Source organism: Rattus rattus, chromosome 14, assembly GCF_011064425.1.
Source record: "Rattus rattus isolate New Zealand chromosome 14, Rrattus_CSIRO_v1, whole genome shotgun sequence".
In the NCBI taxonomy this organism is placed as follows: domain Eukaryota; kingdom Metazoa; phylum Chordata; class Mammalia; order Rodentia; family Muridae; genus Rattus; species Rattus rattus.
The window spans coordinates 32,345,463-32,371,338 of record NC_046167.1 but is presented as its reverse complement, the minus strand read 5'-3'; the positions used below and the strand labels follow the sequence as shown (position 1 = coordinate 32,371,338).

The window sequence follows — 25,876 nt, the reverse complement described above, 5'->3', positions numbered from 1 at the left end:
ATCAAAGTCATTGAAGGCTAAGGTTTGGACTGATTTTAGAGCTGAGGGGCATTAATACAGGATTTTTTTTTTCTTTTCAGGAAAAAAAAGCCCACATCTGTTTAAAAGTTGATTATTTTTTTTTTTTACAACAAAGCATTTACATTCCCTACATAAGGTAGCACAACTCTCAAAGCTTTATAGTTTTCCATCTTTCTGTATGATCTACTTAAAATTCCAGACACCTATGTTTAACACTGCACTGATAACATATTAACTTCACATGCAGTTTTCTTTTGACAGTGATTGTTCTGTTTCTATACAGTTGTTATGTTCAGAAGTAGTGTTCTGAGCTTGTACACTTTAGAAAGACAGCAGTATGTCTAGCCTTAAGTGAACAAAGGCAAACCTTTAAACTATTAAATGTAAAAACTGTATGCGTAAACCTTATTTAAACTGTATAATTGTAGTAGTATTTATGAAGAACTGGAGTGTTTCTACTACATTTACTCTTAGAACAACTTAGTGAGGTGACAGTTCTGCTCTGTCCTTTTTGCAATGAAGAACAATTTATGAGGAACAAATAGTTTACAAAAGACAACACTAACTGGATATGTCCAACTCTAAAGTCAAGGTCTCAGTCCTGTCACAAGGCTGCTCAGTAAGAAAACTGAGATGAGACCACTCGTGGTGTGGTATCCCTTGAAGATTGCCTAGTGATCATGTGTCATTAGGAGCTATTGTAGATTCACATTTGTATCTTTTACTTATGAAGTGTATTCTTTTGTTTGTTTAGTATAATGCTTCATCTCAGCAGCAGAGAGAAATAATTAAAAGTAGGAGCTTGGACAGGCGGCTGCAAGAACCAATAGTGTTAACTAAATGGAGACATAGCACCATTGTGTTGGACTCCAACGACAAGGTAAGATCTTGGAGAAAAATGTGTTAGGAATTTTGTCAAGTGTTTTGGGAATTATATTGTTCACAGTGAGTTATAGTCATTTGTACTAATATTTATGTAAAATTTTACTGTTGTTAAACACAATTATTAGCAAAAATATTAACTTCTTTTGATCAAGTGCAAAATAATGTTATTTTGTTTTAATTTTTCCACTATTATGTACATATAATGTACTTTGATTATATCACCCTCTCATTAGCCTATCTTATACTGTTCCCACTGAGCCCTTCTCAACAGAATCTCCCTACTTTTATCTGTTTGCTTTTATAGCCCACATTAAATTAGGGGTTCCTGAATGAGCTTGGGTGGAAGGTTATTTACTTGGGCAAGAGTAACTTACCAGTGGCTACACCACTGAGGAGTATGATGCCTACCCACTCCTATTCATTCACTGCCCATAGTCCCTCAGGGAAGGCTGAGACCTAAGGTCCTTCCTGTGTGCTGGAATGCTGAAATGCTTAGTCTTGATGAGGTGCTGTGCAGGCAGGCTCTGCTGCTCTGAGTGAGCCACATCATGTCCAGAAGAGCTTCATAGCATTCCTTCCTTAGTTCTTTCTCCTCTCTGTCCCTTGATGGCCCTTGAGCCTTAGAGGGTGATGCAGATATCCTGTTTAGGGCAGAACACACACTAGTTACTTAATTCTTGCATGCAAGTTAATGGTTTTTGTCTACAAAACAGTGTGAAAATATTGCCTTAACTAAATGGCATGAGTTTGTATTTAGCATCAGTTACTGTGCATTGGTTTTTGGATTTGTGTTTTCTCAAATTCTGTACAATAGACCAACTTTTTTGTGACATACTGATATCTGATGTGTATACTTGACATATTTGAGCTAGCATGCACATGTGTGTTTGTAGGAGTGTGTAGTATATAATATATACACACACATTATTTTAAGCCACTTTTGCTGTCTTTGGTCTTCAGGAAAGTTTATATAGTAAAGGTTTCATTTTTTCTGTCCCAGGAAGTGATCCTACTTGCTCTACTCTTTCCCATAATATTTCTTTCTTCAGTCTGAGAAGTGACATTCTATGTTTCTAATAGGATATGGATTTTGATTCGGGTTTCAGAAAGGATCTTCTTAAACTTCCTCAGTTACACTGTTAGAATAAGGTTTTCTTTGAGGGCATGGTGGGCATTTGTAAGAACATCAGTCATATCCATTAGAAGGAGAAGGGGAAGGGGATGATGACATTCAAAAAATTAAGCACACTACCTTTAAAAAGGTCTTTGATCACTTTTGTAGCATAATTAACAAGTCTTCCATGTTTCTTTCTATCTCTCTCTCTCTCTTTTTTTTTTTTTTTAAAGCAGGATCTTTATCTGTAGCTTAGTCTGACTTGGAACTTGGCAACTGAAAATGTTTGGGAAAAATTAGGTAGATGTGCTATTACAAGTAGGTATCCCCACTACACATACACCTTGTGCTTGTGGATCAGTCATAAGCTGTCAGCTACTGCTCTAGCACTGAAAAGACACCATGATAAAGGCAACATTATAAAAGAAAACATTTATTTTGGAGGGCTCGGGATTAAGAGAGCTAGTCTCCATGATCATCACAGTGGGAACATAAGCAGTAAGCACTAGAGCAATAGCTGAGAGCTTACAATTGATCCACAAGCACAAAGTGTGTGCAGTAGGAAGACCTACCTATAATAACACACCTCCTCCAGTGAGGCCACGCCTCCTAATCTTTCCCAAACACTTTCACCAACTGGGGACCAGTCATTCAAATACATGAGTCACAAGGGCAATTCTCATTCACACTACCACAATGACCCTCCTGCCTTAGCCTCCAGAGTGCTGGGATTATAGGTATAACACCACTATGCCTGGCTAAAATGAGCTCTGTTGTTAGTTTCCCCCCAGTGTTCGGTTACTTTCAGTCTTAAATTCTTTTGTAAATTACTGATTTCATTCAGTTCAAAATAAGATGTTTTGTTAGTGCAATTGAATGTAAATTAGTCTCTATATAAAACAAGGTAGATTTTTGAAGAGTGTAGGGTGCACACTTTCTATATTTATAATAAGAATTTACAGAACAACGAAAATAGACCAGTTCTAGTTTTTATTTTCAAGAATATTTTACCTCTACATGTAGCCATCTAAAAGACAAATTAAATGAGTGACATTTTGGAATCAATGTTTTTGAAGATGTGTTTGAAAATCTATTAATATTGAGATTAGCCTAGCCAAGTGAGATTCCTAGAAGTGTTCATGGAAAATACAATCAATTCCAGGAATTAATTATAAATCTAGGTATATAGAAAACTGTCAACTGCCATATATAATATGGCAAGGCAAAACCTACTGTTGAACTACCTCTTCTATTTCTTCCAATGATAGCAAAAATGAGCATTTCGGTGAGGTATACTTAGAGTTCCTTTTTCAAGCTTTCTGTCATTTTCAAGGGTGCATGTGCACACATGCACACACATTTCTGTGAGATTTCAACTTTAATCTGATCCTTGAAGGCACCTTTACAGAGAATTACTTCATATTCTTTCTCATCTAATTGCCCTTAGGCAGCAGCAATATGACTGTCCTGAGAACAGATGTTTACTTATTTTTAGTAGAAATCTGTCTCCGGGTTGCCCTTTGAAATAGATTCACAGCTAATTGCTTCATCAAGTAAATATTTCCATTTCTTTTATCACCTAAATATGCCTTCTTAAAATAGGGCAGTCTTTGAGGCTATGGAAAAAGAGACTACACTAGGACACTATACATAATAGGCACCTATAACTTTAATGGAATAAAATCCAGTATTATGTGGCAAGTTTTGTTAAAATGACTTGAGTCCTAGTTCAGCAGGCAGGTAAGATTACCTTGAAGAAGGTAGTTGTGGGTATGGCTTTATTGCATCTGAGTGGGTTTCCTTGTTCCTATTTATGTATGGCTTTTACTAAAACTATTTATGGATGTGAATGATGTGTATGCACATATTCTTACATAGATACATCAATGTGTGATTGTTTCTTTACTGTAATTATGATTATGTATTCATTATCACTGTTATTTGTGGGTTTTAGGAATGTAGAATCCATGCCACTTTTATTCACTCACTTTGTAGTCTTGGATCATTCATCTTTTGCTTTTCAGGCTGTTTTAATACACATAGAAGTCATGTGACTGAACTGAGAAAAAGTACTGAAATAAGGTTAAACTCAAATCTAGATAAGCTGAGCTTGTTTTTCTAGGATTTGTAGATAGGATTTTAATACTTTGTCCATTAGTGGTGTTAACTTTGGTTGTTTTGTTGTAAGATTGTCCTTTCAAAGGTTTCCCTGTAAATCTTGATTGTTGTGGAGTTTGTGTGTACAGATTACAGGGTACAAACTGAAGATTTTTTTCCCAAGTGAACGAATGTTGAGATTAGGGTTTTACATTGTTACTTAAAATGTTCTCAGGCTTGTTGTCAGAATCTTGTAGTTTTATAAGCATAGATGTGGAGGTGAGTGTTCAAAGCACTGTTTGCTTGGACTGGGAATTAGTAAGGGGATTGGGATGACTTCTCATCCTCTTTAACTCAGATTAGTTCAAGCATCTAAGAGAATGGAGAAAATTTAAAGAAAGTTGGTATTAGTACCAAAAAAATATTTTCACTCTTACCCTTCATAAGAAATAATATCTTTTAGTTTTGACCAAACTAGCTGTTTATAGAACCTGTGCTTGTTTTTATATTCTTGTAAACTTAAACATGTAAATACCCCACCCCGCATCACTAATCTTTAAATGCTAGATTTCTTTGGCATATCTTTTTATCTTTATATCTAATTATTGAAGAATAACCATAGATTCCTTTAATGCCAATAAATAATTAAATTTATTTTCTCATATTGCTTTAGAGTAAAATTCCATTTTGTCAATTATCAGTTAGTTCTTGTGAATGTTTCTGCATAGAACTTTATAATCTTGTGTATCATACTAATAGCAAATCATATGGTAACTGATGTATACGTAATTTTAAATAGGGTTAATTAAAAGTGATAAAATGCTGTTTTAGTCAACATAGTTGCTATACAAACATGCCATAGGTTGTAAACTTTTAATAATATCTGTAGTTTTCAGATCAGTGCGATCCTACTTCAGAGCATCTGAGATAGAAAATAACAAGGAAACAGTTTCCTTTGTTTGCCTTGTTAAGTTCTCCCACTGTGGTCAGGGAGAAAGACATGTTTAAAATAGAGTAACATTTTTCATTACTTATTTCTTGTAGGATTCTCCAACTTCCACCAAACTCTGCTTACCTGAAAATGAATCTCCTCCTACTTCAACAAAGCATCAAGATCCAGTTAGTATGTTAGAAACATACAGAAAACATAGCATAGCCTTTTCTATCACTTTCAGTAAATTAATTTTCTTTAATACAATGTTGAAGTGTTTCTTGTGCCTCTATAAATTTTATTGGCCTTTTAGAAAAATTATAATTAAAACAGTTTTAAGAATCAAATTTTACTCATTTTAAAGCCCCTTTTGTACAAAATATGCTAGTAATTTATATTTACATATATGCTATATTTAAATACATGCCATATTTCTAAGTGACAAATTTATACTTAGTTTTTAAAAGTAATAGATTCTAAGCTAGGTCTGGTGGCACATACCTTGAGTCCTGGCACTCGGGAGGCAGAGGCAGAGGCAGAGGAATCTCTGTGCATTCCAAGGCCAGCATGGTCTACACAGTGAGTTCCAGGACAGCCGGGGCTACACAGAGAAACCCTGTCTCAAAAAACAAAGAACAGACCTTTGCCAGAGAATATTACAAGTCACACCTCACTTTCTTCCCAGGCCAGCAGTTTGAAGGTGAGACGTATGTATGCCCTTCCTTCCCAGCAGCATGGCTGCTCTTGCGCGTCTGTGATTTGGAAGAGCTTGTCAGTCTGGGCCAGGGAGGTACTGGAGATGATTAGTCTGACTGGAAACCTCCCAGCAGCTTTTCTCTTCACACTAAAACCCAGGTCTTTACTTTTTGACCTCATCCTCATGTTCACACACTCCTGATCTTCCTGTCACCACTGATCTGCTGTTGGTTTGTACTGCTGTCTCTTCTTGGGTGACAGTTAACAATTTTAAGGAGAACACTTTTAAGCAAGACTGCATACATCCATGCTTTGGCTCCTGACCGTATCCCTAGCTCATGCTTTGTGTGTCCTCTTCTGCCTACTGCACAACTGCACAACACGACGGTTGTCTCTCAACTTCCCTCTGCCACTAAGATTCTGCCACACCTTTGCCTGGAAGCCTGTGCATGTCCACCAGGATTAATGTCAGAGTTTGCTTCCTTAGAGAATTTAGGCCAGTCCTCTAGGTTAGATGAGGTTCCTTGTGATCCTCCTTGTAGCATGAGTTCTGTCTATTTCATAAAATTAAGAGCAGCTATTGATACACAGACCCTGCTCTTGTCACTGTCTTCTCCAGCAAGGAAACAGTGCTAGCAGAAACAGTAATGCTCATTCCTACTGCACAGCCACACAGTAGCTGCTGGGCAAATACTTGTTCAGTTAGTGAATGTAGCTTTAACACTTTAAAAAGACTAACTTTCACCATTACTGTCTGGTGAAGTTAGGTCAAACTTTTGTTGACTAGTCAGACTTGAGATTCTGTGCAGGCACAGGCTTCGCTTCTTTCTGATCATTCTGACTCTTGTTTCCCTTTTTCCACATATATGTGGCAATGCGTGCATATTTCTTTTTAATTGTTTTCATTCCTTGTTTTATGGTTCCCATCACATTGTATATACTTTTTATTTTTAATTAGCACTCAGTAAGCTAAGAGGTAATGATAGGATGTATTTTTAAATATAGGAGGTATAATACATTTCACAGAAATATCTTCATAGATTATGTTTTAATAAAAAGGAATTTCTAAGAAATTGTAGAAACAAGAATTTGCAAATCTGCATAGAGCTTAAAAGCACTGTTGGTCAGTGATCTCCCTGTCCACTTGACATCCATTAAATTGTCCTGGATGCAGGGTGCCCTCTGATGGCCACCCCGGGAACTGCCTCCCCAGTGTGCCTTGTTTCCATGCTCTCTTAACACAGAACAGCTGTGTTGATGCTGCCAGGACTACTGTTTCCACATAAACAGGGTGTTCTTTCCTCCCCGCACACCGTTTCTGCTCTTTTGCCTCCCACTGAGACTGCTATCCCCTTGACCTCTCTCTTCCTGACATCTACTTTACAGGTCCCTCCTCTGCGTGCCTTGCTTCTAAAAGTCCTGCTTGTTTCTCTTCCATCCTGTCGGTTACTACAGAGCTATTTCCCCCTCTCTCTGATGTGAATTAAAATTTCGGTATATATATATATATATATATTGGCAATGAAGGTACAGATTTAGAAGGTTTTCTAAAAATACAACATTGAAACAGATTCTGCTGTCTACCTAGTTGCTTAAACTCTGCACTTTGCTCAGTATCCTCCCTTTCCCCTGTATGCACGTCATCCCTGTCCCCTCATGACCTGTGTCTCTCTGAAATTTAGCCCCTTTTTCACTGTCCTTGGTCAAATTCAGACCTTTGGCATTCCTTGGCATATCAGTAGAGAGGTGCAGCTGGTTGCCAGCCATGCTGCTGTCTCTTAGTTCTTTCTTCTTGCCACATGTCTACCTTGCCACAGGATTGGTGGGCCCTGAGATGTTCTCTCTGCCTTTCTCCTTCTGTGTCCATCTGGCTACTCTGTAGGTTAGAGGTCAGCTCCTCTAGGAAGGTGCTCTGATTCTGTTCTTTGTCTTCTAGGTTGAATTCAGTTCTCCTGTTCAGGTTGATATAGGAGTCCATTTCTCATAGCACTTAACATATTGTGTAATGATTGGTTTGTGGTACTTTCTGTACATTTGGGTATAGCAAGTTTTGTTCTCTTATATTCAAATGAGAGTGCTCAGTCCTTAGAGCACCAGCGCTCTCGTCTTACTCCCTGTGAGAATTTGGGGAAAGTACTAGCTCCTTTTGAACAGTGTCTTAACAAATGCAGCCTTTCGCATGGTTTTTGTTTTCGTTTTTTATTGTTCTGTTTATCTGTTGACTGTGGTAAAAATCTGATTTAAGTTCTTTCTCATTCTTGAACTCAACACTGTCTGTCACTACTGCTTCCAACTCCAAATTCATTTCTACTCTTTGTTTGATACCTGAACCTCCCTCTTGCTGCCACTGCTTCTATGCTACTCCAGCTGTAGCTTAAACATCCCAGAGTCTCAGTACTGTCCATTCACATTAAATGGCCCATCCTGAGAAGTAAATGTTGTTATTCTCATACTTTGGAAAATTTTTACCTATATCTGATTAAAGGACAGAAGGCTTTTACGTAGTAACTTATACATACTTAAATTGTATTTGTATAGTATCTTGTACATACTTAAAATTGTGCCATTTGACATTTTTGTTGAAAGGCAATAGAGTCTTATGAAAAGTTTCAAGTTGCGTATCTGAGAGACCAAACACCTATGTTTTGTAAAACGATTATAGTAAAATGTGACTAAGTTACTTTCAAGTATGCTAACAATAAACAATAAACAATAAAAATTTTCAGCTAGAGATGCAGCAAAATTTCAAACATCTTCTAAACATTATTGATATTATGTTTATATGCCATATTAAAAAATTTATATTTTCCTGTTAAAGTACTTAGAATTTGTTGAGGAACCAATCAAATAGAAATAAATTTTGGAGCTAGAGAGATTGCTCAGTGGCTAGGAATGCTTGCTGCTCTCAGAGAACCCAAGTTTGATTTCCAGCACGCCTTATCACACAGCTGACACTGCCTGTGATTTCAGTACCAAGGGATCTGACCCACCCTGCTGACCTCTGCAGGTCCCCACACTTGTGTGCACATGCCTACATAAACATACTCATACTCATGCACAAACATGAGTAAAAGTAAAGCAGATATTTTTAAAAAAGAAATACATTTTGAATCTATTTTATTTGAGTTTGTATTTGTGTTTCAGTTGAGCTATGATTGGCTGCTGTATCATGTACATATTATTTGTAGTGTTGATGATTATAATAGCCACCAGCTCATTTGATGAATCTCATTTGTATAGGAAACTAATGTAGTGAGACAGTATTACTTCATGTTTATTTGCAGGACTTTTGAGAAAACATCAACTAGCTTTTGCTTGCATGATGATGAATGATAAAGTTTTGTCACTTTTACATTTGTAATGTCATGGCTAATAAGTCTAGTTAGTATTTTCAGGACCCAGTTCACCACGTGGTGATCTGTTTAATGAAGCACATACTGACATTTCTTTATATCACTTTAAAGTCTATGTAGTGTACTAGGTACTTTTGAATAATTTATCAGCCATGTCATTTGTCTGCCTAGTCATTATTATGTTCTGACAAGATTAGTATTTTTCAAATGTACTATTTATCATCATAACATCACATTACATTCTTTGAACAGGCTGACCAGTGAGCCCTTGGATCTGCCTGTTTCCTTCCCTAATGCTGGAGATTGGCTTTTTTACATGGGTGGTGAGGATTTGAACTCAGGCCTCCATATTTGCAAAGCAGATATAAACCATTTTTCTGGTGATTACTTGTAAAACTCTAATTGCTAACAAAGAATCAAAATGGCTGCTGTGACTTCAGGAGAAAAAGATATTTTGCCAGGTGTTGTTGGGCATGACTATGATCCCCTACTACCTGTGAGTGGTGGAGGAAAGAGGGGTAGGAGTTCAAGGGTAGGCTTGGGTTTATAGCAAGTTCCAGGCCAGCCTGGGCTGCAGGAACTCTTTCTCAAAAAGGCAAAACAAAACAAAACAAAAACCAAAAACCAAAAAACCCCAAAGTCCTTAATTATAAATTACTGACAATGTCAAGATAACTATAGTGCTGTGATAATGGGTGTGCTATATACTAACTAATCTCTTAAGTTTTTGAACTGCAAGGTCATTTGATTCCATTGGTTAGTATAATTTGGACATTATTATTTGAATGAATGTTAACATTAAAAGTATCACTTTGTTCCATAGGGTCAGGAGAAATATGGATTGTTAAATGTAACAAAAATTACTGAAAATGGGAAAAAGGTTCGGTAAGTATGAAATCTTTAATATTCTTACATGTTTATCTGGTTGAAGTAAATGAAAACTTATATTCCAGTAGAATTAATAACATGGTTTAGGATAATTTTCAATCTTGTATTTTCTAGTAAACTTGCCATTGAAATATTTCCTTTGTTAACATATTTAAAAAAATGATATTCAGAAATAATAAATTCCAAAGAAACATGTTCTTTCTTTTTATATTTTTTTCTTTGAAAAAATTGAAAAAGCCTTCAACAGCTGTGTGTTCCCATGTCAGGTCCTATGAACATAAGTACTTTCCTCTACAGAGGATTTACATGTAGATGTTTGTAGATGTGTAGATGACACTCTCCCACCCCCGACATGGTTTCTCTATATAACAAATCCCGTAGGTAGGTGTCTTGGACTCGATTAGTAAACCAGGTCTGCCTCAAATTCACAGAGATCTGCCTGCCTCCCAAGTGCTGGGATTAAAGGCATGCGCCATCATGCCCAACTGTAGATGACATTATTAACCATGGTCTACTTTATATTTATCTTGGAGATGGTTCCAGTTCATTATATCACAGCTATCACAGCATGTGCTGTTGCAGAATAGTTAATCACCAGCAAGTTAATCATTATTTATCTGCAAGAATGTGATGAGGCCTGCTGTTAGTACCATTTAGGGTGCTTACAGTGTTTGCTGTTACAGTATCACACTGAGTGTTCGCTTAGTTAATTCTACAAGTGTAAAATTGATACAGTGGTTAGGAATGCTTGCTTTGCAAATGTGGAGGCCTGAGTTCAAATCCCCACCACCTATGTAAAAAAGCTAGGTGGAGCTGGACATGGCTGCATCCCCCAGCATTAGGGGGAAAGAAATAGGCAGATACCAAGGGCTCACTGATCAGCTAGCCAGCACAGCCAAAATGAGTTCCTGTTTAGTGAGACACCCTCTCTCAAGGCAGTAAGGCAGGGAGTGGTGCAAGAAGTCAGTGTCTGCTCTGGCTTCTGTCTGTGTGTATGTTGCCATGGCACCTGCACACTTGCATCCAAGTACCATATTCACACATACACATAACAGTTTTTTTTTTAAAGAAAGGAAAATAATTCTTCCCTTTACATCTAAAGTTGGAAAGGGAGAAAAGCATCTTTCTTTGTAGAGAGGTATAAATTAGAGGTATAAATTTGTTTGTTTCACAAACAAATGAAAGTCATCTCAAAACAGCATAAAAGAGGTCCACACAAAATGAAATAGAAAGTACATTTTAATAAACAGTATTAGAATCCTCACTACTTCTAACATGCAGATAGACGATTTAGGTCTACTAAAACAGTGAGTGCTCAGACTGAAGCAGAGCACTGTGTTTAAAAACAGCCAAAAGTGATTTAGAGCTGTGAGCAGGGATGTTAAAGTTTAAAAAATAAAGCAGGAGTAGGAACCTAGCAAAGAAGAAATGCACTTGAAGTATTACAAACGTGGATACTCTGAAAGGGCAAAGCAGGGAGCCAGAGAGATGAATCAGTGGGTCTGAGTGCCTCTTGCACAGCCATGAGGACCTGAGTTTGATCCCAGCACTCCTGTAACAAGCCAGGCATGGTCTCCCCACCAGCCTGTAACTGCAGTGCAGTAGGGGCAGAGGCAAGAGAAACACTAGGATTTTCTGGCTGCCAGCCCAGCCCCAAGCAAGAACTTTAGATTTAGGCAGAAACCTTGCCCTAAAGGAAAATGTGGAGAGTGATAGGGGAGAACACTTCATGTTCTCTTCTAGCCCATGCATACTTGCATACTCACACATAAACACGTGCTACACTTAAATATACACATGTATATATAAGTGTGTAAAATAAGAGCATTGTGAATTGGTTCCTGGGGAAGCACTAGTCATTAGTACTGTCATTGGTGGGCTAAGGATAGTAGCTCACTTGCTACAGTGCCCATTCACATCCACAAAGCCCTGGGTGTGATCTCCAACACTGTAGGTAGACATGGGACAGAAAGAAGTTCAAGGCCATTCTCGGCTACACATTGAAGCTCAGCCCTGGGACATGTAAGACTTAGACTAAATTACACTTCATTGGGAAAAACAAACAAAGAAACAGGCAAAAACAGTTGTGCATAAACTACAGGAAATGAATGGAAGAGTAGATCTTACTGACAGGTATTGAATCCTACATTCTGACAATATAAGCAAACCCAAGTCCCTGCAGCGTTCCCACAAACTGGCCGTGTGGGACTGGATGGAAAGCAGTACTGAATCTACAGCATTATAGCATGTGGAGTTCACATGCCTTTTACCCTTCCAGCAACTGAATCCCCTTGTAATATAATTTTATTATTTGCAAATACTAATCTATGTTTGCTATATTTGCTGCTACTAAAAGAAATTGTCTAGACTTTGAAATAGTTACAAAATGAATTGTCAAATAATGTAAGGTTTACTCCAGTGGGAAAAACATTTAAACAACAAATCTTTAATGGATAATTTAAGATAACAAAGAAAGGAAGATTCTGGCCAGACTATACCATCAGTCAGTCACCTTTAACGTTATTAGTAGGAGCATCAGTAGTAGTACACATGTTTATTGTGAACCTACCTGTGTATCTGGAGACAGAACAGTGAATCAGTAGACAGTTGCTTTAAATATTTTTAATTTTATGTGTATGAGTGTTTTGTCTTTGTGTATGTATGTGCACCATGTGCATGCTGGGTTCAAGAATGTTAGAGGAAGACTCTGGGTCCTCTGGAACTGGGGTTACAATTGGGTGTAAAATACTATGTGGTTGCTGGAGATTGAACCTAGGTCCCCTGCAAGAACAAACGTCGCTTTTAACCATTGAACCACCTGTACAGCTTCTAGTGGTCAGTGTTTAAAAGACTCAAATACAGGGCTGGCAAGAAGCCTCAGCAGGTGAAAGTGCTTGCTGCCCACACCTGGCAGCCTCAGTTGGCCCCTAGGACCTGCGTAAAGATAGAAGCAGAGAACTGACTCTAGAGGTATCCTCTGACCTCACATAAGAGTAATATATAACACTTTTAAAAGACCATATACACCGGACACTTAATACTTATTGTCTCTGAGATGTGGATTGGGGGAGGGGCTTTACAGGTTTTGACAATGTGAATATTGGTGTTGGAGAATTGCGTGAGTTTCTCTTCATAGGTCCAGGGGATTGAACTCAGATTACTGAGCTCAGCAGCAGGTGCCCTTATTTGCTGAGCCACTTCACTAGCCTATCCTTCATTTCTATTCAGGGTTTTTACGTGTATGTGTAGCTTTTGTAATTCAGTAATTCTTAAAATCTTAGCGAGCAATCAGTCGTTTAATATATACTTTTAACATATTTAGTATTTAACCTATCTAGTATCTATGGAACATACACATATGTTTTGTTTGTGTGGCTAAAATAAATTAATGTTCTTAATTACAGTGTGCTAGATTAGTTCTATGTGAAAACACCTGGATATTTTGGTTACAACTATTTTGATTATTTACATTTCTGACTAACCTCATTTGTTTTGTGTGATGGTTATGTGTCAGATCGAGGCACTAAAATGACTATGGATGCCATTAGAATCATATATTAAGTATAAATAGTTCAAGTACTAACCATTAAATTGTGGATAACAGTGATAGCACTTAGTAGGTCTTGATTTCTTTTGATTGATAGTGTTGCTTTTTATCTGTGTGTTTGCAGAAAGAACTGGTTGTCCTCTTGGGCAGTGTTGCAGGGTTCATCTTTACTTTTTACGAAAACTCAAGGAAGTAGTACAAGCTGGGTAAGTATTGCTCTGTGGAAATGTACTTAAGTCATGTGAGGGCTGTAACAACTGAATGTCCACAGTGCTTGAAGTAAAGTCGTGCACATGCCATTTTTCTAAAGATACTGTGTTAAAATCAGCAGTTGGCTTTATCCTTTGAACCGACTGCTCGCAACTTGAGCATTGCAGAATATTAACTTATAGGATGTGAAAGCTTTTCTGTGTTTTAAATTATTATTTCAGATACTTAGAAAATAGGTAGTCATGTGGCTGAGCCCACCTTTGTCTGTTTAATCCTTTGTAACTAGGAGGGGAGTCAGATGTCCATGTCTGTAATGTCAGGCAAATTTCTAGGCGAATAAGAAATGGGGCTTTGTTTTGTGAACTGCTGACGCTGTTTATTTTTGGTGTTTACTATTGTTACATGGGTGTTATAGTTGCAGTTGTTACAATGTCACAGTTGCTAATGTTTTGAATGCTGGCATGTCCTAAATGCAAAGGATTGTGCACATGTTGTTACCTTTCTATTCCAAGACAGCCATTTCTCTTGTCCTTCTGTCCTGTTATAGGTGAGACATTGAGACATCAAACATTCAAACTTAAGACTTGACAAGTAGTAAGTGACAGATTTGGGTTTAGAATGTCGAGAGTGGCTCCTGAGATCTTTCTTTGGGTATTTCTAGAACTTTTAGTAATTGCAGTTGAAATGTCAATATTCAAAAAAAATTAAAACTAAATTATTCTAAATGTATCTGGTCTGTTTTATATCCTTTCTAACCAGCATTTTCTTACAATTGCTGTTTTTTTCAAATTAGCTTAGGAACCATGTTTGAGGACAGAGGGAACCATTATCAAACTCCCAACAGCCTTTCGTTTCCTACATTTGTGCTGTAGTTGTGTAGAGCAGTGCTGAGCCTGCTGACCTACACATGCCCGAGCTCTATGTCTGTGGAATGGCACTCTAAAAATCCGTAGCAGTGTGCGCAGTCTAGAATAGTTCTTCTTTTTGTGCCTCACTAACCCTTGTGTTAGTTCTCTGCTCAGCCAGTATAATGGAAATTACTTAGAGTATACATTGATATCATAAGAGGAAAATGTCAGTATGACCTGTCTTTCTTAGAGTAGATTGATCATTATGTCTTCCTCCTTTTCCCTGGAATAATGTGGCAGTATTGTGTTAATGTCTTTCTGAAGAATTGTGTAATTATTTTTTTCTTTATACTTGTGGCTCAACTTTTATTAAAAGCGGATTGAAGAAAATGAATGCATGAAAGAAATGAAATGGAGAAGCAGTTAAGATTAATAAATAATAAACCAATGCCTGAAATAAGCTGCAAGGTGTTCACTGATTTATTAACTAATGAACCTTAACTATTGAAGGCTGTGGTAGATAAGAGAGTAGGCAGCGTGCTGAGTGAGGTCAGTGACAGCTATGTTTGTGATTAGTTTGTCTTTTTCTTAGAGAGAGAGAGAGAGAGAGAGAGAGAGAGAGAGAGAGAGAGAGAGAACAAACGAACTCGCACGAGAACTCGAGCGAGTGCATGTGGGTGCCATGGCTTGAATGTAACACTAGAGGATAGCTTTGTGGACTTGAACTCAGGTAACCAGCTCATGCTGCACTCCTACTTGGCCATCTCTTCAGCCCTGTGTAGGCTCTAAGAAATGCAGACATGGGGGAGGCCTTAGTGAAATACAGTTCAAAACTCACTGGGCTAGCCAATTTTGAATTGGAAGGATTATTAATGACAGTTCATTTGGGAGATTTATTGTTTTAATTTTTATCTTAAGTGAAGTTTTATTAATGTTATGGTCAGGTAAAAACCATTCACATACTAAGAGAATAAAAACAGTTAAATGGTTCAGTAACCAATAGTTGTATTTAAATAAGAAGTAGATGAGTCTATATAATGTATTTTGCAACTACTTCATAAATACCAAGGTTTTGGCAGGATATGTAAGGCATCTCTTAGGATTACTGGACATGATTTGAAAGAATCTAGTTTTGCTTCTCCGCTCAGTCAGCAACTAGAGAAAACGTTGGTAAAGTGTATCCCCTTTCTGCAGTGGAGTTGCTCCTACCTGAGATGAGAGGACAGATTCTTAGTTAACTCTCAGAAGGTACAGGTTGACGTTGGGTCCTGTCAGTGTCTGTCTCTATTTCCTGATTGCTGTTAGCTCTTTAGTTTGACTGGCATTAAGCTACAGTGTTCACATTTTAAGAGTTTAGTTCTTTAGAAGTTATATCCACACTAAAATCCCAAGAGATCACTCGCAGAAATAGCAGACTCTCTAACCTTATACTCATCCAGGCTCATGCTCACCTACTCTCTGTTTCTTCTTCTTCTTTAATCATCATGTTCTTTACTTTTTTCAAAGAATAGTTACAATTGAGTAAATAGAACACATATATTCCACCTGTAATTGAGAAAGCTACACACAAATAATACACAAACATCAGTAGTTCTGAAGCATTCTTTTAAAAATTTTTATCTGTGTGGTTGAAGAAGAAAGCGAGGTTGGGGAGGGAAACTGAATGCAGGTGCACATAGAGGGCAGAGGACAGCTTTCAGAAGGTGTCCTTCTACCATGTCAATTCTGGCTATGAACTCTGGTCATCAGGCCTGCTCAAGCAAACACCTTTATTCACTGAGCCATCCTACTAGTCCTTGAAGCGTTCTTTTATACTTTAAAAATTCTAAAAGTTCTAAAAATAGAACTGTTTTTAGGATAGGCTTTTCTGATATGAGTGGTGTCTATGAACTGAGGTGTTTGCAGATGACTGGTACCCCCACCTCTCACTTAACTGGACATTGTCAGATGTCCCATAGAGGATAAAGATCACTTCTGTCCTGGTATTCCAGAGAAAGTGGAAGGTAAGCTACATAAAACCACATGCAGGAACTCACCTGAAGGGGTCATAAGACAATGCCCAGTACTCCTCGGGAGGAGGTTAGGGTTTCTGAGCGGAGGTACTGGACAAGGTATCTGAGAACCAGATGTGAGTCCTTTCTGTTGGCCTTCAGTTGTTTTGTTGTGAATATAGGTTAAGATGTGCGTATTTATGATGTCTTGTAAACCATTCACCTAAAGAATAAACATGAATATTTGTGATTACAAAATACTGTAGGAATTGTGTCTTTGGCAGACACGTTTGGGAGTTTAACTTTGCGAGTATAGTGTCTGCTTATCGAGGTATGTTCTTATGCTACCTGGTTTCACTGTGCTTTTTCTCACGTGTGACATTCCACTGTTGTGTGTTGTTATGAAATCATTTTCTTTCCTTGACTCCTCATGTCCTTTTGCCAACGGAGCTCCATCTATGAGTTCTTCCTTTCTCTGCTTTCTCTTTAGGGGAAAAAAAAATCAGTCCATATCATACATAAAGTCTGGCACTGTTTCACCTGTTACTGTTTGTGTTTCTTTGCATCCTCTTACTACTGGTTGAGGTTTTTGTTGTTTGTTTTGTTGTTGGTGCTCTGAATATTCTGACAGGGAGGTGATTTCAGTAAAATGGTACTATGATTTCAAAAAGAATGAGAAAAAATGGGCTGGAGAGATAGCTCAGGGATTAAGAGCACTGACTGCTCTTCCAGAGGTCCTGAGTTCAATGTTCAGCAACCATATGGTGGCTCACAACCATCTGTACCAATGGGGTCCAATGCCTTCTTCTGGTGTGTCTGAAGACGGCGACAGTGTGCTTATAATAAATAAATAAATAAATCTTTAAAGAAAAAAGAATGAGAAAAAATGTTGCCAAACATACTGATTCCATTTTTATTATTTTTCATATCACTGTTTATCTTTAACTGGTTAGTTGTATGTTCTCTTAGATCACCTTGACCATCTACAAAACTTACTAGTAGCTAATTCAATAACTGATTTTGTTTTACTAAGTGTATTTCAAATTATAAAACATCTGGAATGTTTCAGTTCTGCCAAGAATTTTACTATGTCTGTTATAGCTTTATGGTTAATTGTTTTGGTTACAAAGGTAGAAATGGGGGTTGGGGATTTAGCTCAGTGGTAGAGTGCTTGCCTAGCAAGTGCAAGGCCCTGGGTTCGGTCCCCAGCTCCGAAAAAAAGAAAAAAGAAAAAAAAACAAAAACAAAGGTAGAAATGTTTGGGGAGTAAATTCCATTTTGGCCCCTATTTCTTGTTATAACAAGTGCATTGTGTAAATCTTTACTACTCACTGAAAAGTTGAAGAAAAACGAAGTAGTTGGAGTCTGGCCATTTCTTAGGTACAAAGCTGCTAAGTAGAGTTCTGCTGTTACAGTAGGAACTTATCTACCACAATATTGTCAGGCCTGATTCCAAGGGCAAGTATACATTGACATGACATTTCAGCAAATGAAGTTTTTTATATAAAATTCAGGAAATATTTGTAATCTTTATTACATGTAAATTATAGTTCTTAGAAAATTTAAAGTACCAAATCATTGTGTGCCATAGGAATAACCTTTTTTATTCTTACCAAGCAGGCTGAGTAGAAAATTTAAATTATCAGAGGCTTACCAACAGAATAAATGTGTTTAATGTACATTTTCTTTCTGCCAATCTTTCTTTTTTTTTTTTTTTTCTTTTTTTATTTTTTTCAGGAGCTAGGGACCGAACTCAGGGCCTTCGCTTTCTAGGCAAGCGCTCTACCACTGAGCTAAATCCCCAAGCCCTCTGCCAATCTTTCTTATATAGTTTTATAAAACATAATAAATAGCTAAGAACTTTTTTTAAGTACTCATGACACCTGCTTTCCTGTTCTTTTCATGGCTTTTATTATGATGCTAAAGGCTTTAGTATCTGACTTACATTTTCTAGTGAAGGCTAAGTGAAATGATGGGCCTTCGGATTTCTGTTTCTATCAGTCATTGGTATAGTTATTGGCAACAGACCTAGTTAACAAGCAAATAAGTCTAATCAAAATAGGATTAGAGGATGTTCCTTAGAAAATGTATGTGACATCTGCTTGTGATTTGTGTACAGGTGATAGTTGGGCATCACATTCGAAACATAATTTTTTATATAACCACATACGGTGTACGATAAGTTATAAGAAATATAATATACTGTGAAGCGGCAGTGTATCCATGTCCACTTGTTTGCAAATAGAATTAGCCTGATCATAGCCTTCCTTATTGAGGAGCTGAGGGCCTGTTAGTTTAAAGGCTCATCGGATTTAGATATACTTTATAATTCTTTAATCTGAAAAGAGAAGGATTTAAGACAATCTCTGTATTATACATAGTTGGTCTTCTTTTAGACATACCTATGCATGTATATCACATACTGTCTTTTGTCTTTTCTCTAAAATGAAGTTTGGGAGTAATCAGTCCAAACCAGAATTCACAGTGGACCTGAAGGGGGCAGCGATTGAAATGGCATCAAAGGACAAATCAAGCAAGAAGAACGTATTTGAAGTAAATAACTCACATTGTTGGCTTTAGTGTGTACATGTTTTAGGTTTTTATTGTGACAAATTTCAGCAAAGTTTGTGACTAAGTCGCCTGCACCATCATGTTGTAAGGGTGTGCGAGTGTGTGGGGAGGAGAGGAGGGAGGGTATCTCATGCCTTCTTAATGTCGCTGTGGCCCAGAACCACTTTACAGCAACGACATCTCTCCTCTTTGTCAGTCCAAAGCTTCCACAGCAGTTTGTAATCAGTTTGTTATTGACATATAATAGACTACTCTAGAGCTTGGCAGCTTTGCAAAAGAGCTTCCCTCGCTTGTTCCAGTTAGTGTAGAATGAGAGAATGGGTGTTCTCTCTCACCTGGGGACCAGTCATGAGGTGCAGATGGAGTGGGTAGTTGGACTGACTCACTTTTCCCACATGTCCTGTACTGGCTCACGGATAGGTTTCCTTCTCCCTAAGATCTCTCTTGTTCAAGAAAGTTAACACAGGCTTCTCCACATGGCAAGTCAGGAGTCTAGCAGGGTGAGAGATGATAGAGATTCTAAAGGCCTGGACTTGGAAGTCGACCACCTGCCATGTACTCAGAGGCCTTGCTGGCTGGCATTCAGGGACCTGAGTAGTAGTTCACCTGGGTCAGAAAGCAGTGAAGTCAGAAAGCTAGAGGAATTGTTGAGATATGTTTGTAATCTGTCCTCTATTTCCCCATTCTTTATAGCCTCATGTCCTGGGCCTTTCACATTTGTAGGCTGGGCACTTTGGCTTTGCCAGTGTCTTCCAAGCAGAATCTACATGATTCTTTCTCTTTATTTTCCCTCCTTATGTTCCAGTCCTCTTTGAGCTCTGCTTCCCAAGTACAGTTTATCTCTAATAAAGACAAATGCTCCCACAGTGACGCTACTTACAGTGGTTAGCTTTGTCCTGATCTTAAACTCTTATCTGTGATCAGGAAGCCCTCCCTTGTCTAACACAGCATACATTTAGTGTTGGCGGTTGGCTGTCTAGAAATATGCATGAAAGAAGAAATCTCAAAGGAGAGCTGTCTTCTTAGACTTCTTTTACCTGATACTTTCCAGGTTACTATTTCATCATATCTTACATTTATTTATTTTTATTTTGAGGAATAGCCTTACTAAATAGTACTTGCAAAATTATGATGAATTAATTGATTGGGATAAAAATGCCAAGTGTTCCTCTAGAAAAGCCAACTCAGTTATCAGCCAAGAAAGAGATATTGTTACAATTTACAGTTCTTTTATTGAAGTGTAAAAAACAATGTAATCCAAAGAGATTAAATTGGTTTTGGGTTTCGTGTAAAATAATGGATATCCTTACTTCAGTTCATGATTGGACAGTTAGCAATATTTCTGCTCAGAAGGGGTGTGAAAGTTGGTGGGTTAGCTTGCAGTTAAAGGCACTTGCTGCCAAGCCTGAGTACTTGGGTTCAGTTCCTGGGATCAGCATGGAGGAGGAGAGAACTGACTAGTTGTCCTCTGACCTCCATACTCAAGGCATGGTACACACGCAATAAATAAATGAATTAAGTTAATAGATGTATAAACATTTTAAAGGGATGTGACATTATTGTCGTTTATGCCTTGTCTTCATACTTAGTCATCATTGTCTGGTAAGTAGGAAATACTGAAAACCTAGCACTTACAGAAATATATGTAGCCAGATTAAGAAAATTCTCAGGCTATAAAAAATGTTTACGCTGTATGCAATCCTACAGACTTTTGTTTCAGCTTTCATTGTCTGCATTGCTTTTATACTTGAATTTATTTTTAAATGATAAAGTATACTACTTTAGGACCAGAGTTACCAGATTTTTATTAGAATTTACTACAAAAAAAGGAGGCTCATGCTCTATAAAATAACCAGACTGGTGCTGACACTGATGAAATGCATCCCCTAGCTGCCTTGCTACCTCTACTGCTATGTGTAAGACTGAGCGCACTGCAGACTGTGGGCTTAGAAGTTCATGTTTTCACTTGTTCTGTTAAAAGCACTGACTGTGTTCTTTTTTCACGCTTCTTTTCTCTAAAGCTGAAAACCCGCCAAGGAACAGAACTGCTAATACAGTCTGATAACGATGCTGTTATTAATGATTGGTTTAAAGTTCTTAGTAGTACTATCAATAACCAGGTATGTATTTGACTTAAGCAAAAAATTTTTATTGCAGAACCAAGTGTAGTGATGCATGCCCCAATCCTAACACTTGGGAGGCAGAGGCAGAGGCAGAGACGCAGAGAGGCAGAGGCAGAGGCTCAGAGAGGTAGAGGCAGAGGCAGGTGGACCCCTGTGAATATTAGGTTACCTAGGTTTACATAGTGAGTTCCAGAACAGCCAGAGCACCTTGTGAGACAGAGCTACCTGTCTCTCTTGTTTAACTGCAGAGCTGTTTTCCTGATTTTCTAATCGTGGATTGTATATGCAAATTTCAGTTTACAGATGGAAAGACTGCATGCATACATGTATGTGCTAACCCAGGTGGGAAAGGCAAAGGTCACTTTAATTTGTGTCAGTGATGTGACCAAACATTCTCACCTATGAAATGTCAGTGGTTTGCATCAGGGTTTCTGTTAGGCAGTGGTTCGTGAAGAAGGACCTACAGTGCTTAGTGCACATAGTACTTACTCAGTGCCCAAATGCATTGGAAGGGATACTGTGATGGGCAGAGGCCAGAGGTCAAGTTTTGAAGTGTATTGCATCTGTAGCCTCATCAGTGTGTTTCTAGTGACACCATGTCTACTTTTCTTCTGCTGCTTCTCTTCTGAAGGTGTTCATTGTTCATTCCTCCGGTCACCAAGAGCTGTGTGTTCTAGCATTCTTAACTTCTCACTTGTACTGAGGGCCTTCTAGCTGATGGAGATGAAAGATAACTCTTATTAAGTGAGATGTGAGCTTTTCTAGCAAATAGATCATAAACTATATATAGTATAATGTATTTTTTTTTACTTTTATATGTTTCTTTATCTCTGAAACCATGACTGACTTTTATTTTCATACCCAAATAAGAATAACCTTCTAAACCAGTTTCCTAATGTAGCATGATGACCTTTTTGTCTGTCTGTGTGTGTGTTTTGCTTGCTTTTGGTAGTTTGGATTAGCCTGGGGCATTGTACATGCTGGGCAGTCTTCCGATGAGCTCATTGCTAAAATGTGATTGGTTTTGGTAGCCAGTAGTTCATTCTTAGAACCCTCCTATGATCTTCATTAAGATCCATCTTGAGCCTGTGTCTGTCTGTTCAGATGCTTCTTTCTTAGCCCCTGTAGGTTTTCAGCTGTCATCACAGTACATACATTTATAACTGTGTGAGTCTGTGTACTGGGCAGCAAGCAGTACTACACCACACCTTTTTTGCAGAAGTTACAGTCAAAAGCAAGATAAACAATATGGGTTATCGCACAGTAAGATGTGTTGTACTGTGGTGATGAGGGAGTGTAACATACTCCAAAGACGTTAGGAAGGGCCAGCTTAGGGAAGGTACCGCAGGGTAGTGCTGCAAGGGTTTTGTTTTGTATGTGAGGTCTCTAGAAGCAGAGAATGAGGCCAGCTAAGAAAGAGGGGCATATTAATTACTATGAGCTGTGAAAGTACCTACTGTCAAGCACTGAAGACCCAGATGCAGCTTCTTCCTGAAGCTGGGAGTAAGGCAGGAAGACTGCTGCAGGTGCAAGCCCAGCCTTGGATAGAGCTGATCTTAAATGATCACAAAATGCTACCGAGAGATACTGAGTCTTAGACTCAGTGATGTAAAGATGTGTTTTCTAAATGATTTCGAGATGGGAGATTTTTGAGTTTCATTAAAATTCCAAGTAGTTTTCTTGTAGAATTTGAGAACCTTATTTTAAAATTCCTTTAGAGATAAAAGGAGCTAAAAGTACCCAAGACTTTGTTGAAGAAGGAAGTAAAGGACCTGCTTTATCATATATTAGGACTTTATAAATCTCTGTTAAGCAGTAGAGCTTCTGTCTATGTGGGGTAGATCTGTGGGACAGAGGAAAGTGCCTAGAGACAGACCTCCCTACCCATGGACACTTCATGTGAGAATAGCACTGAGGAACAGAGGGGAAGGACATGCCTTGTGGTAAATAGTACTGGTGCAAGAAGAAATGGAGGCCCCTTATACCATAAACAGAAATAAACTCAGTGCAGCAGACCTCAGTTAAAAGGGAGTCAGAGTCCTTAGCTTTGGAAATTTGGTCCACTGTTTGACATCCTGTACAGGTTTTCTTGGTGGGGCCGTAGAAGAGGTCTACTTCAGTAGAAGTAGAAGGTACTTCAGCACCTAACATCTGTGAACGTTAAGTCTGTCTCCCGCTGTTGTTTCCACACTGTATGTACTAGGGTGCTCTTAAACTGTTGTCACAGGCATCATGGCTGTCCTGTCCAGGAGTGTAAGTCTGACCCTTTTGTCAGGAAGTCCATAGTCTTTTATCACCGACTTCCTAAGTGTTGTTTGTGCCAACCACGTGCAATGTCAAATGAGTCAGGTATACCTAATGTTCTGTGAATTCTATTAAAGATTGATCAAATACCAAAATCATTACACTGTACACTGTTCTCCTAAAATCACTGGTAAGAGTCAGTCATTCTGAAAAATAGGCTGTTCATCTACAGCAACTTGAGAAGTAATATATGTTTTCTGACACTGACAGGTAGCAGAGGCTGATGAAGCAGCTGAAGAGGAGACGCCAGATTCACCTGGGATAGAAAAGCAGGATAAAGAAAAGGACCAGAAGGAGCTTAAAAAACTTCGCTGTGAGTCGTTTGCTCCTTTGCTGATAAATGTCCATATAAAATGCAGTCTTCGGTATTAGAAAGTGACAGGTTAATTAAGTACTATCTTTTAGCTCATTGTTACTTTTAACCATAGCATGCATTATGTGATGTAATAATTTTAAGGCAGATACTTTAAGAGAAAATATAGTACACATCTCTTGAGGCTTCTAGGAAGCAAGGCTCTTTTGAGTTAAAACTATGTAGTTTTGTATAAAATCTTAGACTTTGGAAGTCTGAAGTCAAGGGCTAATCACTAGACAGCTCCACCCCTACTCCAGGCACCAGGCAGCTCACTGTCATGTGCTCACACACACAGCCATGCGCTTGGATCTCCAGAGCACATGGAAAGGGGCAGAGCTAAGCTACCAGTTTTAAGAAATGCAGAATCTTGTGAAGTATATTATTGGCTGTTAACTGTGACTCCACACCTTTTCTGGTTTAACTAATCCACATGCTGAGCTCAGGTGTTTCTGGCCTTCTAATTAAGTGATTAGAAACTCACTTCAACTTTTATACCCACCACCACCACCACCACCACCACCACCACCACCACCACCACCACCACCACCACCACCACCACCACCACCACCACCACCACCACCACCACCACCACCATTAATACTAAGTTTTGTGATTTTTGAGATTCATTTGGTTCTGTGTAGTCCAGACTGTCTTCAAGCTCTCTCTGAAGCCCAGGCCAGCTGCGAGCTCTAGATTCTCCTGCCTCTGATTCTCATATGATGACATAGGAAATTACAGGCATATGTCATCACACCTGGATTTAACTTTTAATTCTTGATTTATATATTTCATACTCTTAGTGTTCTTCAAATATAATTATTTTTAACAAATGAATTTGAGAATTTCATATTACTGTAAATTGAAATATTATAGAGCAGGTTCTGTATTCTCCCTTTTGACATCAGTACAGATAATCATGAGAACCTCAAACACAAGTATGTGGACTTTGCAGACCCTTCAGCAGTTCTCTGGGATAGGAATTTGGGGTTGAGTTGTGAAATTCGTGTGTCATTTTTACCCTCTGACACACATGAGAAAGTAAAATCACTTGTTAATGTCTTGACTCATACTAAAGAAAGTAAGGTATAGTTCACTTTTAGTTACAACAATGAAAATCTCACTTAAAATTAGAATAGCCATCTCTGCTATAATTTTGACCACGGGATTGATATGTTTTGTGTCATCTGTGGAAAACTCTTAGAGAACTTTCCTGAAATACAAAATATCTGTTTGTCTTAAGCAATGAAAGGATCCAGCATGGATTCTTCAGAGCAGAAGAAAACTAAGAAAAACTTAAAGAAGTTTCTTACCCGGCGCCCCACTTTGCAAGCTGTTCGTGAGAAAGGTTATATCAAAGGTATGGAGAAGTGGTGCTCATAGTGATAGATGTTGGCTGACTCAGAAATAAGGTGTTTGAAGTTAAAACTGAACATATCCAACATTTCCATTTTTTATCTGTTTTCAGCTATAGGGTTGAAAAGCATTTGAATAATTAGCACTGATTTTTAAAAAATGCACAGTAAAGGGTAGCTAAAACATGGAGCCAGGTATTAATCCTAAACTCGCATTTTTGAAGCCTGTGTCAGAGGACAAATGAGATGCAGGTGGGCAGCGGTGATCTTATCGGTCATGACAGTAGAGTTTTGGTTCTACACCATAAGGATCAGAAGTTAGAAATGAGACAGACAGCTCTAAGAGCATGAGTGAATGGCTCTGTTCCTGATTGTTTGCTTTTAGCTCTAACTTAAGATAAGTTTACAATTAATAAAAAATGTTTCCCACTGATTATTTTGTATATTTCTTAATTTATGATCACTGTAATGTACCAGTAAAGAGAAAGGTGTTCCTTAAAAGCACATATGTCTGTGTATACCAACAGTTACTTATAGTTGTGTTTATCTTGGAAGATTAAATTTTTAAATTTGTAACTCAAACCAGTAGC

The 25,876-nt window shown here is 38.1% G+C and overlaps 1 protein-coding gene across 5 annotated transcripts in view; it reads left to right on the top strand.

The window, feature by feature from the left end:
- The window catches only part of Arhgap12 (Rho GTPase activating protein 12), a 142,068-nt gene that overhangs the window by 108,611 nt on the left and 7,581 nt on the right, over positions 1–25,876 (top strand). For 3 of the 5 annotated variants that reach the window (XM_032885061.1, XM_032885059.1, XM_032885062.1), the window contains 8 exons: positions 776–901; positions 5,162–5,236; positions 9,921–9,982; positions 13,657–13,738; positions 19,033–19,134; positions 21,174–21,272; positions 23,790–23,892; positions 25,175–25,291. In XM_032885061.1, the coding sequence (XP_032740952.1) occupies positions 776–901; positions 5,162–5,236; positions 9,921–9,982; positions 13,657–13,738; positions 19,033–19,134; positions 21,174–21,272; positions 23,790–23,892; positions 25,175–25,291 (766 nt within the window). The remainder of the gene's footprint in view (positions 1–775; positions 902–5,161; positions 5,237–9,920; positions 9,983–13,656; positions 13,739–19,032; positions 19,135–21,173; positions 21,273–23,789; positions 23,893–25,174; positions 25,292–25,876) is intronic. The other 2 variants (XM_032885060.1, XM_032885063.1) reach the window with 1 other exon arrangement.